General features: G+C 29.3%; 1 protein-coding gene across 2 annotated transcripts in view; it reads right to left on the reverse strand.

Annotated features, from left to right (window-relative positions):
* The window catches only part of LOC142334293 (uncharacterized), a 187,374-nt gene that overhangs the window by 93,272 nt on the left and 79,238 nt on the right, over nt 1–14,864 (reverse strand). For both annotated transcript variants that reach the window (XM_075382215.1, XM_075382216.1), the window contains exons 6-7: nt 8,123–8,263; nt 1,381–1,514 (exon numbers count right to left, since the gene is read on the reverse strand). In XM_075382215.1, coding sequence (XP_075238330.1) covers nt 1,381–1,514; nt 8,123–8,263 — 275 coding nt within the window. The remainder of the gene's footprint in view (nt 1–1,380; nt 1,515–8,122; nt 8,264–14,864) is intronic.

Genomic DNA, 14,864 nt, shown 5'->3' on the forward strand with positions numbered 1-14,864 from the left:
AAATACTTTTGAAACAATTGGTACAGAGACTTTTCTGGAACTGAATTTAAATTTGGTAAAATGTGTTAAGAGTTTTTCTCTAATGTTATTTGTCTTAAGTTTTTCTTAACTAGTTTTTTTTTTTTTTATATTAGTTCTCAAAGGGTCACAACAGAACTGTCCATACAGTGACTGAATTTTGACAAAAACTTTTTTCGTGATATTTACAAACACTAGCGACATCTGAATTAACACGTAAAAAAATAAGTTCTTGGTTTTCATCACTAAATTCATAAATTTTAATGAGTTCTTTTGGCACTGTACCATACACTGTTTTAAGACACTCTTCATTCACATAAATTCCTGTGGAACATTGTTCTTCCATTGTTTTATGTGAAATTACTTGAAAATATGTAAAAATTTAACTGATTTTAAAATTTGCAAATATAATATTAAGTAAAACTTATTTATTTAATAAACACTTCCAAACACAGGATGAAATTTGAGACACTCGGTAAAGATGTGAAAAGGTCACTGACTAATGTCAGGCTGACCAGTCTGTAACTGCAAAGCTAAATGATGCAACAAGCATAAATGAGCATGTTGCAATATGAATTTTCCTGACGACTAAAAATGACTTCAAGATGAACACTGTAGTTGAATGGTTCAAACAAGTCTATTTCAACTGTAGAAACAAGTAAAAAAATATTAAAGTGCCAAGAAGATAAAAAACTCCCTTGGAGCACTTACTGAGTCAAAATTGTATCTCTTTTAACAGGTTTTTATGATTTTTGAGAGGTTGTAACTTTTTTATTTGCAATAAACATCTACAAAACACTGTAAAAGTTGTGCAAATTAGAGATATTTATCACCAACCCCATCAGAGTTATTTGAAGCCAAAATTTGCATTTTTTAAACAAAACTAGTTTTCAAAAATTCATACAACTTTATGGGTAAGTATATTACCATTAATATTATTTATGGTAAAACTACTTATACCTATATACACACGAAAATAAAAAATAAAAAAATAATGTGCAAGTTTCAATTTTTTTTTTTGAATTGGTCAAGCAACTACCCTTGGGTCATTTCAAATGGATTGACCCTTTATTGTTACTTAATCCATAAATAATTTACAAAACAATACTAATTCAAAAAATAAAAATTAAGGATGTGTCCACTTTTGAAATAAGATCTAAAAATTCTTATGCTTTCAATGAAAATAAAACAAATAGAAATTGAACAACCAACATTTCAGTAGCGTAATAACAAAAAAAAAAAATGGTTCTTTGAATTAATCAATGACCATGAAATTGGCTCAAAAATTATTTCTTATATTTTCACTGCTTTATTACTTAAATCTGAAAATTTAGTCATGGAGTTAAAGTACAACATGCGTACCTTATTGTCTTCTTTGTTTGTTTTATTACGATCTGCCTTTCTGTTTAACTTTTCTGCTACCTTTTCGGCTCGAACTTGTTTTTTCTGAATCTGAGCTCGTAACCTTCTAACTTGTTCATTACTTTTACGATGAACTACACAAATAAACAAAAACACAATAATCACTGCCTATATTTCAAATCCAACATATATCTTAATTTTTTTGTAATATTAATAAGGTTTACCATGATAGAACAGGTGCAATAAAGCAAAATTATTACTGAATAAATTAATTATCTATTTGGATTATTGGACACTCCAACTGCAGTATAATTATTAATAGATATTAAGAAATAAATTAATTTAAGAATTAATTTTAGTAACTGCCTTAACCTTATTTACTAACCTCATTAAGTTGAAAAATATTTTTTTCTATAAAACTATGATTTTATCAAATCATACTAAATAATTTTATAGAATCACAAAAAAATGAGATATTAATCATTATTTGTCATGTTCATCTTTATTTATTACAAAAAAAAAGCCAAATTTAAGATTAATATCATTATATACATATTGTTACCACACATATGCCTAGCATAATATCATCAGACACAACGCTGGCGGCTCAGATGTGTCAGCTAGAGTACAATATATGAACTCACTTGCACAAGTGACACTCCCATCACATAGATGACCGTGCAGATCTCCCACCATAACAGTGCTGTGGCCCCAGGTTCCAATAAAGGAGCATACACGAGAGTGAATTTTCAATTCATTGTTGACACTGTCTGGAGAAGACCAAGAAGAAGATGAAAGAAAAAGTTCCCTGGCTGTCTCAAAGTGGGATCTCCCGGTTGATGCCAACATCCTCACCAGAGCAGCAGGCCTTCCAAGGGAGCCACTGGGCACAGACGCTACCTTTCTGCTCCAATTCACCAGGTTTCAATCGCCCTGGCCAGTGCAGGAGCTCACTCAGCAGTAGGAGCTGGCCCAGCTTGGGATCATTTGGGGAGAATCACCTTGGCATGTTGGTGAATGATGACTGACGCTGACCCACCACTGCCACGCTGTAGTGGGATTCACTGTCACTGAGGGAAGCCTGGTCTGATTTTAATGGATGAAACCACAACTCCCTGCACTGGAGACCAGCTTCCGGACCCGAGAACTGTTCTGAGAGCTAATGCAAAAATGGTCCTTTTCAGGGCCACCACTCCAGAAATCTCAAACAGCCTTTCTCAGGGCTAACATAAGGTTTTAAGGTGCCACGTGCCGTCAAAGCCATTTGGTGACAATATAAAAACAAGATCATCATTAAATTCTTTTAACATGTTCTGATTTGAAAAATGGATACATTTTATCATGTCTGCATGATCAGGCAGCCATTAAAAAATAAAAGTTCAATAATATTAATTTTCATTATTCAGGGTCCTAAACAAATTCAGATGAATCAGATATTCTGGAGACTTTTAAAGAATTTTATAACTTGTTCATTCACAGCAAAATTGTATTATATTCATACATCTTAACTTTTACTAAGTCATGATATATGAGAATATTCATACAGAAATTTACAATTAACATTTACTATTTATGCACAATTTAAAATAATCTACACATACTACAGTTACTAAATATAGATAATTACATTTAACACAATTAATGTTGGGCAGATTAAAAATACAATGAAAAGAAATTGATATAGTTTTAAAGTTTTGTGTAACGTAGACAGTTTAATTACAAGATTATTCTTTATTCATGAAAGAATTTCATAACAAAATTTGCAGTTTTCAGTAATTTAGTTACGAATACAACTCAATTTAAACAAAAAGGTTTACATACAAGGCTCGGCTGATAAAATTTTGCACACTAGCGTGCTACACAGAGACAAAAGGTATTATTGAGCTGGGCGTGACAGCACATGATAATTAAAATCTTCCTCTACAAACCTGCGATAATGCATTGAAATCGTTTACTGGTTTGTTTTCAGTAGCAATTAAATGGAGTCCAGTACAGCCAATATGTCGTCAACATGGTTAAAACAGCGCTCAGTGATCAAATTTTAACAGTAGAAAATGTGATTCCTATGAATATTTTCATCGTTTACAAGCGGTTTACGGTAGTGAAACTGTTGAGTGAAGTACTGTGAATAGGTGGGTGTTGAAATTTTGCGAATGTGAAGCTGGTAAAGCAACATATGAGGACGCACCTCGTCAAAATATCCATTGTGACCATTCCTGAATCCATTTTAACTAGTTTCGGCATGACGTCTGTATGTACACATGTATCTCACATAACACAAAATCGATTAGCCTTAGGATGTTAAATTATGGATTTAGGATTGTTGCAACATCTAGTTGTCCTTCCCCTTTGATTGCAATCGACTGGACCAAAAGTGTCCAAAAAAGCCCGAAATCAAAACAATTTTGATATTTTCTTAACTGCAGTAATAAGCCCTCATTGAGAGCTTTTCAATGATATATCATAAATGGTACTTATTTTCATTGGTTCCAGAGTTATAGCCAAATAAGATTTTAATTAATCAAATATTTGGATCTTACAAGGGGAAGGCACATTGGTTCAAATCCGACTTAATCTCCTTTTTTTTTGTTTTTTAATTTAAATATATTGATTGTTTTATTAATAATTATTAACCTCAGATTGTAAAAAAAAATTTGCAATAAATAATAATCCAATAATAACAATAAAAAAAAGAAAAAATATCAGAAGTTATTAATGAAGTGTAATTTAATAGATGTACAAGGGAGTCGTGTGGTGTCCTAATCAGATATTTTATTTCATTCCCATGCTACGTATATGTATGCAAAATTTATTAGCCGAGCCTTATAATATATATAAGGCTAATATTATAAATATTTTTACTTTCTGAAATTAATCTTTTTAAAATTCATATTGTTCCTCTGTACTGTTAAATTACATTTAAATTTTATTAAACCACCTAATACAGAATACTGAGATAAGACATATCTTATCTTAATTTTTCATGAAAGTACTTCAAGGGATCCCACATCCTCAGTCATGATTAAAATAATTCCGTTATTGCATTATAAAAATCTAAAAATAAAAATTCTAACATAATGAAAATTGTGTATAATATAAACAAGTATTGCTATTTGTTGCAGTTTTTATAAGACCGTTTTCCTTAAACATTGTTTGACGGTTTATCAAATTGAAAAATTTTGTTTATGTTTATATATGTACTATTCTTCTAATATGTTTAACTTTATGTCATCTTTATTAATTTCTAATATTTCTTAATTTGTGTTAAGAACAGACATTCTATTTCTATATAATATATTAGATGGTCTGCCATATTAGATAAATTTATTTATTATTTCTGCAATTTCTATATTACAGACATAATAAATAACAAAGAAAAAAGTCTATATTATAGAAATAATTAATTATAAATGTGATAAACTAGATTTCAAGAAATCTAGTTTTAAAACATCAATTTGTATTTCCTACATAAATACCATCATAATCATTACATTTAATTTTATAATTTTCACACTGATTGTTTATTTTATTATTATTAGTTTTGTTTTTTAAATATTTTATTACGTGGTTATTAGGTTTTTAGATGGTTTAAATATGTCTTTATTGCAAATTTTAGTCATGTTTTCAATGGTATTATTAGTGTATTAATTTATGTATATTTTTTCTCTCTTTGCGTCTTATGAATTATTTGTAAGGTTATTTTGTTAATTTTTTTTTAATGTTACTAGTTAAAGTAGTATCAAAACCATTTTCAATCACTATATGTTTTATGATGTTTATTTCATTCTTTAACTTTTCTTGGTTATATGTGTGTATTTGATCGATCTATTAATCCTATCTGCATCTATGTTAATTTTTTGGGCCAAAGAGTCATTTGATTTTTTATGAATTATTATATTATTAGATGTAGGTTTTCTACATACTGATGTTTCAATTTGGTTGTCTTTTTTATTTCAATATTGATATCTAAATAATTTAAAATTCTATTATTATCTATTTCAAATGTGAATTTTAAATTTTCATTAGAAAAATTTAATTTGTTTAATATTATTAGATGTTTATTGTTCATTATCGTGTTATATATAGTGTAATAAGAATATCAACATACAGTGTCCATATTAAACTTTACATGTACGAGTGATGACATGTACTAATTTGCTCTCAAAATCCTGTACATATATTTATGATATAACTGCTGATAGTGGAAATCCCATAGGTAGGGTGGTATTTTTTTTGTGTATAATAATATCTATTATTAAATTCAAAATAGTTTTGTTGACAAATATTTCTAATAGCGAAACCTTAAAAATTTATAAAATTAAATGTAATGAATATGTTGATATTTATATAGGAAAAATAAATAGATCCTTTAAAACTAACTTTCTTGAACATAACAGAAATAAATAATAAGTTAAGTTATTAACACAAATTTAGAAATATTAGAAATTAATAAAGATGATGTAAAATTACATAAATTAGAAAAATATTACATATATATAAATACAAACAAAATTTCAATTTGATAAACAAGCAGACATGTTTGAGGGAGACTGTCTTATAAAAATTGCAACAGATAGATAGCAGCACTCATTTAAATTATTACACCTTTTTCATTATGCTAGTATTTTTATTTTAAAACTTTTATTATGCAATATAGAATTATTTTAATCATGACTGAGGATGTGGGATCCTGCGAAAGTACCTTTATGAAAAATTAAGGAATTAAAGGAAAGGACTAAAGGAAAAATTAAGATATAAAAATACATCTTATCTCAATATTCTGTACCAGGTGGTTTACTTAATAGAATATATATATATATATATATATATAATTACTGTTTTCCTGTGAGCAGATTATAGACTGTGGATTGACTTAGTCTAGACAGTGGACTAGTTATTCTCCAGGGCTGAGCTGGTTTAGCATTTTTATCAACCTGTACATATGTCACAATTATTACTTTTATTGCATCACGACTAAATAACCACTTGTCTCTGGGTTGATGTTGTTGAACTCCTTGGTGTTCAATAATTTTTGGTGGAGTTTATTCTTCAAACTGGCAACATATTCTTTAAATGTCTCTTATCTACTGTTGAAAATAAGTTTTATGCCTACCATGATTATAAAAGATAACAGGAAATTAGGTTCAATTCTGGACAGGGAGGTTTAGAAACAGCTACAAAATTCAAAAAGACAACAGTTACAGAAATTACCCGTGCCTGACTGGGAAGTAGACACAAAATAATGGATAAATACATTTTTAATTCTGTTTATAAATTAATTTATGTTTTATACAAGATCTTATATTGATTTGTTCCATAAAACTTATTATTACTACAAACAGTTAGGTCTTCCAGCTTATTTTATAGGCTGCACCTTTTATGTTTTACACTTATGACTAAAGAAGATATATTGTAGCTTGGTTACCTCAGGTAGACCCCCATATGTCTGCTGGTAATAGTAGATTTTTTTCTATTTTTCCATTTTGTTCTTGGCTATTGTTACTTTAATTTATACCTACTTAGTTGAGTGCTTCCTGTTATTTTTTATTATAAACAGTATTTATCAATAAAACAACTATTATCCACTGTATATGGGGTCTAGCCATTACCTGGGGCTGAGCTGGTTAAGCTTTTTTATTAGCCTATACTTGAGCTGCATAACAACTATTACTGCTTTTATTTCATCAAAACCTAAACTTACTAACTTCAACCAATGGATCAATACAGCCATTATAATCTTTTGACATGCTAATTCAGGTACTTCTCGATGTTCTTTCAGAAGAGCCCTCTATTTTATAGACTCTGGATTTAACAGACCAGCTCTGCAATATTTGATTTTGAAGGCAGTACTCAACCAAGTCCATAATATTAAAGAATGTTACTGTGAGGATATGAATTTCTTAAAGTTTACTTACAGCTCTATCTCCCAATCCACCTTACCTATTATACTGGTCACTGATCCACTTTCCATATTTAGTGGTTTAAATTAAATTACATTCCATGACTTCTAACCTGTTGAACCCCAGTTAACCTAGGCTTCTGTTGAACAAATGATTTATCCATACCTACTAGGATTAACATTAGATCTGCTTTAATATGTTAATGAAACTGGTCTTTTCTGGAGATCTTAATTAGAAAACCTACCATGATTATAGATATAATTGATTCTTATACAATTCAAAATAAAATTTTTTGTTCTCGTTTGTGTAAATAAAGTTGAATTTACTATAATGTTGTAGTTAAAGAATCCTAATATGATTAAAAGATATATGTATTAATATAATCTTGACATAGATAATTTTAACCTTAACATTAATTTACTCCATTAGATTTAGTTATTTTAACTGCTAGTTGGATTTTGCCCATACCCAGACAGGAAACAGTTTTTGGATAGTTTAACAGGTACTCAGGGTTATCACTTCACTATTTTCCAATAAATATGTGGCAGTCATTAAGATCTCTAAAAGAAAATGCCAGCAAGGTATCATAGATGGAACTGGACGACTGATTTTTTCCCATGGTTGTCCAAGAGAGAAGGAATAAAGGACTTTTTAAAAGAGAAGTTAAAGGAAGGCGATGATAAACCCCCTAGTTCAAAATATGCCATCACGCTGGCATCTTCTAGCATGATCTAGTATGGCAACTATATCTTTATTGGAATTTAATGGAACAGTAACCCTGATGTAACTGTTTTCATTGTACTATCTTGCCCAGAATGTAACAAAATTAATCAAAAACTTACCCTTGTAAAGATGTCTATGTACACTCCACGTGTTAGAGAACAGATTTTTGCAGCAAGGACAAGAATAACAAACTCGAAAACTTTCATGGAAAGTTTTTGTGTGATGATTCAAAGTCTTCTTTGAAGAAAATTTTAATTTACCTGCATGATAAATAAAGATTTTCAAAAATAATTTTTCACATGTATTATGTAACAATAAGATGTATATGATAATATCAATTTTTAATAGCTACTTTACAAAATAAATAAATATAACTAATGATAAATACCCAGATGCAGAAGTCCAAACCTGATCTTTTTATTCAGGAAAATATTTTTCATACTTTTTTTTTATTATAATTATACTACTTCAGATACCAAAAGTTACTTTTATACAATTTTGTTTAAAAAAATTAAAAATGACTTGCATCTCAGCATTTACGATATATATACATATATATGATTCAGAAGGAAATTGAAAATTTTGCAACTGATTCTGGAGCTTGAAATAAAGAAAAAAGTTATAAAAATATATATCTAATAACACATTCTTATAGAGTTATGGCTAGTGAAAAATTTCATCAAGATTTCAGCTTCCCCAGTGAAATTAGGTAATACTGAAATTTTTAAGGTGTAATGGAAGGGGTAATATATTGATGTTTTTTTTATCATTTTTGACTTGAAAAAACTGAATAACAGAAAAATTCAGTGAAGAAAAACACTTATAGAGAACTTAATTTTGAGAAAATTAATGAAATGTCTATAAAAAAACAAATATCCATTTCCATATCATATCCCATGTACAAGCTTCAAACTTATGTGGGGAACATCAAGCTCAAAAATCAACTTTCATTATAAAAATGAAACAGAACAATACTTAATGGAAAAATGTTATGAATTCGTAAAAATTAAAAACAGCCGTTTTTAGAAAACAAATTTTAGTTTTTAAAAAAATACTCGTGGTTTATATTGTATTAATCTACAATAAATAAATATTCAAAAATCCCACCAGTGACATTGATGCACTTTTCAACTCTAGTTTTCTTACATTTTTGTTGCCAACCTAGTATAGTAATACCTTTGCATTCCTTGATGACAGCAGCAGAACTGAGAATGCAAGAGATCAGTTCATCACTTATGTTGCTTAAATACTTCACATTTCATCCATCCCCATAATCGCTAATCTTAGTCTGGTGACTTAGGTGTTTACCACCTAAGCCCTCTATGTCCAATCCATTTATCAGTAAATCTTTCATCTAAGAATTGTCTTACTTCATTCGTGAAATGTGTTGGTGCTCCATCAAATAGGTAGTACACTTCCAATTTATTTCGCCAGTGAGATATTTTCAAACACTGTAAGAAATTTATTGTTTAAAAATTGGTTGTCGATCATGCCTCACCAAACATTCAATGAAAATCACTGCTTGATATTTGAATAAAGTACACCTTGTAGGTTTTCTACAGACCATCAGTGTCAATTCTGTATGTTGTTTATGCCAGTATATGTAAAAGTAGCTACATCCAATAAGAATCAATAGAGTAACGTGGGAATTATTATTAACCCATTCACAAAACTGCAGTCGTTTGTTATGGTCACTAAGCTGCAGTTGTTGAACATTCTGAATTTGATAAGGATGCAGTCCAAGAGCATGTAATGTCCTCCATACTATATTTTGTGGAATGTTGAATCATATACAAATTCTTCATGTGCTAGTTATAGGACTAAGTTGTACCACCTGAAATATATTTTCCCTTTCACCACATGTACTGGTTAACATACAGATGAGACATGAGGGCGGAGAAGTGTATCATTCTCACCAAGATTATTAGAAATTCTACAAAATACTTTATGGTGTTGAACTACTCGTCCAGGGTATTTACATCGGTATTCTTCCACCACAGCTGTGAGCACTTCCATCACAAAAACTGTACACAAAAATCATATCAGGACATTCTGTAGAATGAAGCCACAGCATTTTTTTAAAAAAAGATTGAAAATGGAATTTCATTTTTTAAATTTGGATTTAATTAGAAAATTGTAGGTACAGTTTATTCAAATTAATTTTGAGGCTGCTGTTAGTTTTTTCAACGTAATTTTTTAAGTGTCTAAATTTATTTTTCTATAGCCAGCTGTTTTTAATTTTTACAGATCCATAAAATTCTTTTGTTAAGTTTTGTTTTTAATATATAAAAGGTGATTTTTTTTTTTGGAAGACTTTATTACATCAATTTTCTCAGAAGTAAATTATCTATAAGTTTTGATAATAAAATAAATGCATTTATTAGTCATTTAACAAAGTTTTCTGCATTAAATTGGCTATCATGAAAATTATGGTAGGTATATTTCTGGAACCTGTTTTATTCAGTTTTTCAGATAAAAAAACATATGAAACTATCAACTTTACCCCCTTATAAAACGATTTAAAAATTTCAATATGACCTCATTTCACTCAGGGAAATGAAATCTGGTTGAAATTTTGCACTAGCTGTTAACTCTATAACAAAGCCTTTTTGACATATGTTTCTATTAATTTTTTCCTTATTTTAAGTTCTACTATTCTGCTTTCCTCTTGAATCACCACACACAAATGCTATACACATAGTGTATCGAAGTTCCCCATGAACTTTCATAATTTATTCTATTTGTGAAAATAATGGAAAAAGTTCAAATAAACATATGTTCTAAAATGCTTTGTTTGCAAGTTTGAGCTAGTGATAGATTTTACTCAGATTTCAGAACCCCGGTGAAATGAAGTTATACTGAAATTTTTAGTTCATTAATTAAGGGGCACAGTTAGTGATTTCTTATAGTTTTTTACCTGAAAAATTGAATAAAATAGTTCCCAGAATTGTATCCACAGTAATTTTTGGGAAATCTGAGGTGAAAACCCTGATTTTTATGTTTGACGTTTAATAACTTAGCTAAATGGGTAATAAAAACACAAACCTTGTAAAGAATTTAATTCTTAAAATGGTGGAAGGTAAGTTTAGTAAAACAAAGAAAAGTTAGTAAATTTGAATTTTATTTAGAAACGGTACACTTGACCAAAGTGCATTATAGGTACCAGTTTATAATAAATACTCAAAAATGAAAGCGCCATTTTTCAACACATCCCTATATCACTTTTGTTGCTTTTTTTAGTTCTTTAGGGTTGTTTTTAAATTGCACGGCCGCATCCTTAATGCGGACAATTAATTTCTCACAAAAATGTATATTTGTTTTGTATATAATATTTTTCATCCACCCCCAAATACAAAAATGATAAGATGTTAAATCAGGTGATCTTGCTGGCCAGGAGCCATGATTGATCCATTTCTCAGGGAAATTATGATTTAAGTGATGGAAATAGCATAAGAGAAGTGGGGAGACATGCTACCATATAGGAAGTATGTATCTTAGGGCTAGTGGAACATCTTCAAGCAGCCACATAATATGAATGTCCAACAGCTGATTGCAAAGAAGGAAGGCTACACCATAGATCGACACTAAATCGGTGTTGAAAACTGTCTTCTACCATTTCATGAACATTTTATTCTCCATATGTACGCTCATTGCAAAACTTGTTGATGCCATCTCAAGTGAAATTTGCCTCGTCGGTAAAAAAGCAGTTATGAGTTGTTAAATTTGTAATCCTCCAGTTGCACAACTCCAAACGAAGCAGACCATCTCCTGGAAGTAGATATTGAACTGGCTGTTTATGACAAAACAGCCAGGATAAAACTTGTTTTAAGTGTCCTCTAAATCATCAGGTGTGAAACTCTGATCTGTTTAGAAAGATATGTATTCTGACGCCTGGACTATGCTGAACTACATCGATAAAATTTTATTAATAACAGCATCATGTTGGACAGATCTTTCGCACTTTGTACGAATACTAGGTAGTGAACCTGTTTCCTGCAGTCTGTAAAAAGTCGCACTAATTATTTTGGTATCTGAAATCCTGCGTTTCAGAAAGCTTATTTCATATTCTATTGTTGCATTATCATTACACACCCAAAATGAATACCATATCAGAATGTTCCTCTGTTGTAAATAAGTACGGCATTAATTCAATGGTAAACCGATCAGGTTCAAATTAAAATTCACAAAATATCTTCGCTAAAGATAGCAAATTCACAGTACTCGATATACTGAATGTACCTTACAGAATGATTTAAACAATAATACAGTATTGTACATGTTGATCAGATGTTTTTTTATTGCCAGCTTTGAAATAATAATTTATCAAATTTATCGTATCTCTAATATTAATAAAAAAAATTGCTAAGTAGTTTTCATATATTTATATTTTATAATTATTATGTAATTTCCAGTTTATAACATTTTTTAATAGCAACTTTTAACAGAAAATTTTATTTTAACAAATTTTTCACATCACCAAAAAAGAATTCGGTTTTTATTCACATTAAATAAGTACTTTTCTAACTAATGTACTGCTTCTAAATAAAATTCTAATTTTTCTTTTTTATTCAACTTATCTTACACCATATTGTTCAGAATTAAATTCTCTACAAGATTTGTTTAAAAGTTTTATATATGTTTATTAACCATTTAACAAAATTATTATAAATCAAACATCAGGGTTTTTAGCCCAATTTATTGGTTTTCACTTCAGTTTACTCAAAAACAACTGCAGTTACGGTTCTGGGACCTATTTTATTCAATTTTTCAGGTTTTTTATTTAAATTATAAGAATTATAAGATTTTTATTATTAAACCATAAGAAATCACTAATTTTGCCCCTTAATTAACGTCCTATAAATTTCAGTCGCTAGCCGTAACTCACAAAAATAGCACTTTATGTCGTATGTTTATAAGAATGTTTCCTATTATTTTCACTAGTAGAATAGTTATGAAAGTCCTAGAAGAACTTCGTGATACACCTGTATATGTACACCACATTCGTTATTAAATTAACTTCTCTAATTTCTTCAAGGTGATTAAATTTCTACCTAATTATATTACTTATTAATTAATTATCCAGCAACTAATTTTAAATTAGTACCTGGATATAAATTTCATTGTCAGATCTAAGTACTTACTACATAAAAGGATTTTTACAACCTAACATCACTGCAGTTGGATGGGTTATGTATTTACCTATCTTGAGATGCTTTAACAAATGTACATAACGTATATTTTTTATCATATAACAGTAAGCTGATCCAGACTAAAATAATTTATAATTAATATTTATTAGGTCCTAAGGTAGTAAATAATATGAAAAAAACAATACATTTTATTTGCATTCTCTGTTATCATTAAAAAATCTATTACAAAAAATAATCATTATTGCTGGTCAGGCCATATTAATGAGTGCCTTGTTATGGGTTATAACATATCATCAACTGTCAGATTTTCAAACAGCTATTGCTTATGGCAATACTTTTTTGTTACTGGGTAGTAACAAACTGTAAGAGTTTCAATGAATGCACTCCACACTTCTGAAAACAGAATGGAATTATTCTTATTTTCTATCCATTCTGATTTTGTTGATTTCTTATCCAACTGTAAATATCTCCCAACATGACCCAATTTTAATATTAAAAAAGCATTAGGGACTTCTCCAGTTTCACCTCTGGCACGCACCATTATCAATCTTTGTCCTTTAGATATAGGTTTCTTCTTAACCATGAATAGAGTCATAAGTCCAACCAAAATCTTTTGTTTGAGTTGAATAAATGTAGGATTCGTCAGAAAAAATAATTACTCAGTCCTCATTTCTATATCTCTGTAAATTTGGCAAATAAATTACGAGTTTTAAAGGAATGTCGTATGCTGATAACTTTCTGTTATCAGCAGTCTTTGACCACTTAAAACCGATATTCTGTAAAGTTTTTCTTAACGTTTCACGTGTAAATTCAAAATCCAAATCTTTATGTTCTGTTTCAAAACCGCTAACAAGTTATTTAACATCAGTAATTTTTTATGGTGTATATGAAAAGTATACACAATGTTCCTTAATGAACATCTTTGAAAATCATAGATAATAACTTTTTTCTTTATTCTTTTTTCAGATTTTCCTGGTATAGTAAAATTTCATTTTCACCAAGTTTATTTTTTCAGTTACAATTTTTCACACCATGTGAACTGATATATTATATAAACCAGCGATGCGAGCTTGTATTTTTGAACGTAACATATTGGGATTTTCTTCTGTAGATGTTCATTATAATATATTTAGTCTGGCTTCTTATAGCCACTCCGTTCCAATCTAAAATTAGATCTTGGTTGAGACATTACTCACCGTAATTCTACACAGAGTAATACTAACTGAAAACACACAAACTACAGAAGTAGTATAGAAAATACTTAACTTTTTACACTGTGAAAGGAGTATTGGACAAATACTGTTTTAACAAAAGGCAATACTGTTTTATTACAACCAAACAAAGCACTGCACTAGACAGGAATACTACCGATGGTCGCCTTAAACATACAAACATACATTACCACATCCATACAAACATTACAAGTTCTACTTACTGCACATTGTTGTGTTTACGCTAAGATAACTTTGATCCCCTCTACACATTACATTACTGCTTTCCTTTTCTAAACTACATTTTTTAAAATACATGCAACTCTAAAAATGTACCTCTAAAAATACTAAGCAGAAAAATTAGCAGCTTTATTATTTTTTTTATTTGTTGCCTTCTGCATTGTTCTATTTCTCAAAAATCAGATAATTCTTATGACAAGTAATTTCTAGGCAACTAAACTGGGAACTTAATACATAAGAAAATATGGAATTAACAATAG

This window comes from Lycorma delicatula, chromosome 1 (assembly GCF_047948215.1).
Source record: "Lycorma delicatula isolate Av1 chromosome 1, ASM4794821v1, whole genome shotgun sequence".
Lineage (NCBI taxonomy): Eukaryota > Metazoa > Arthropoda > Insecta > Hemiptera > Fulgoridae > Lycorma > Lycorma delicatula.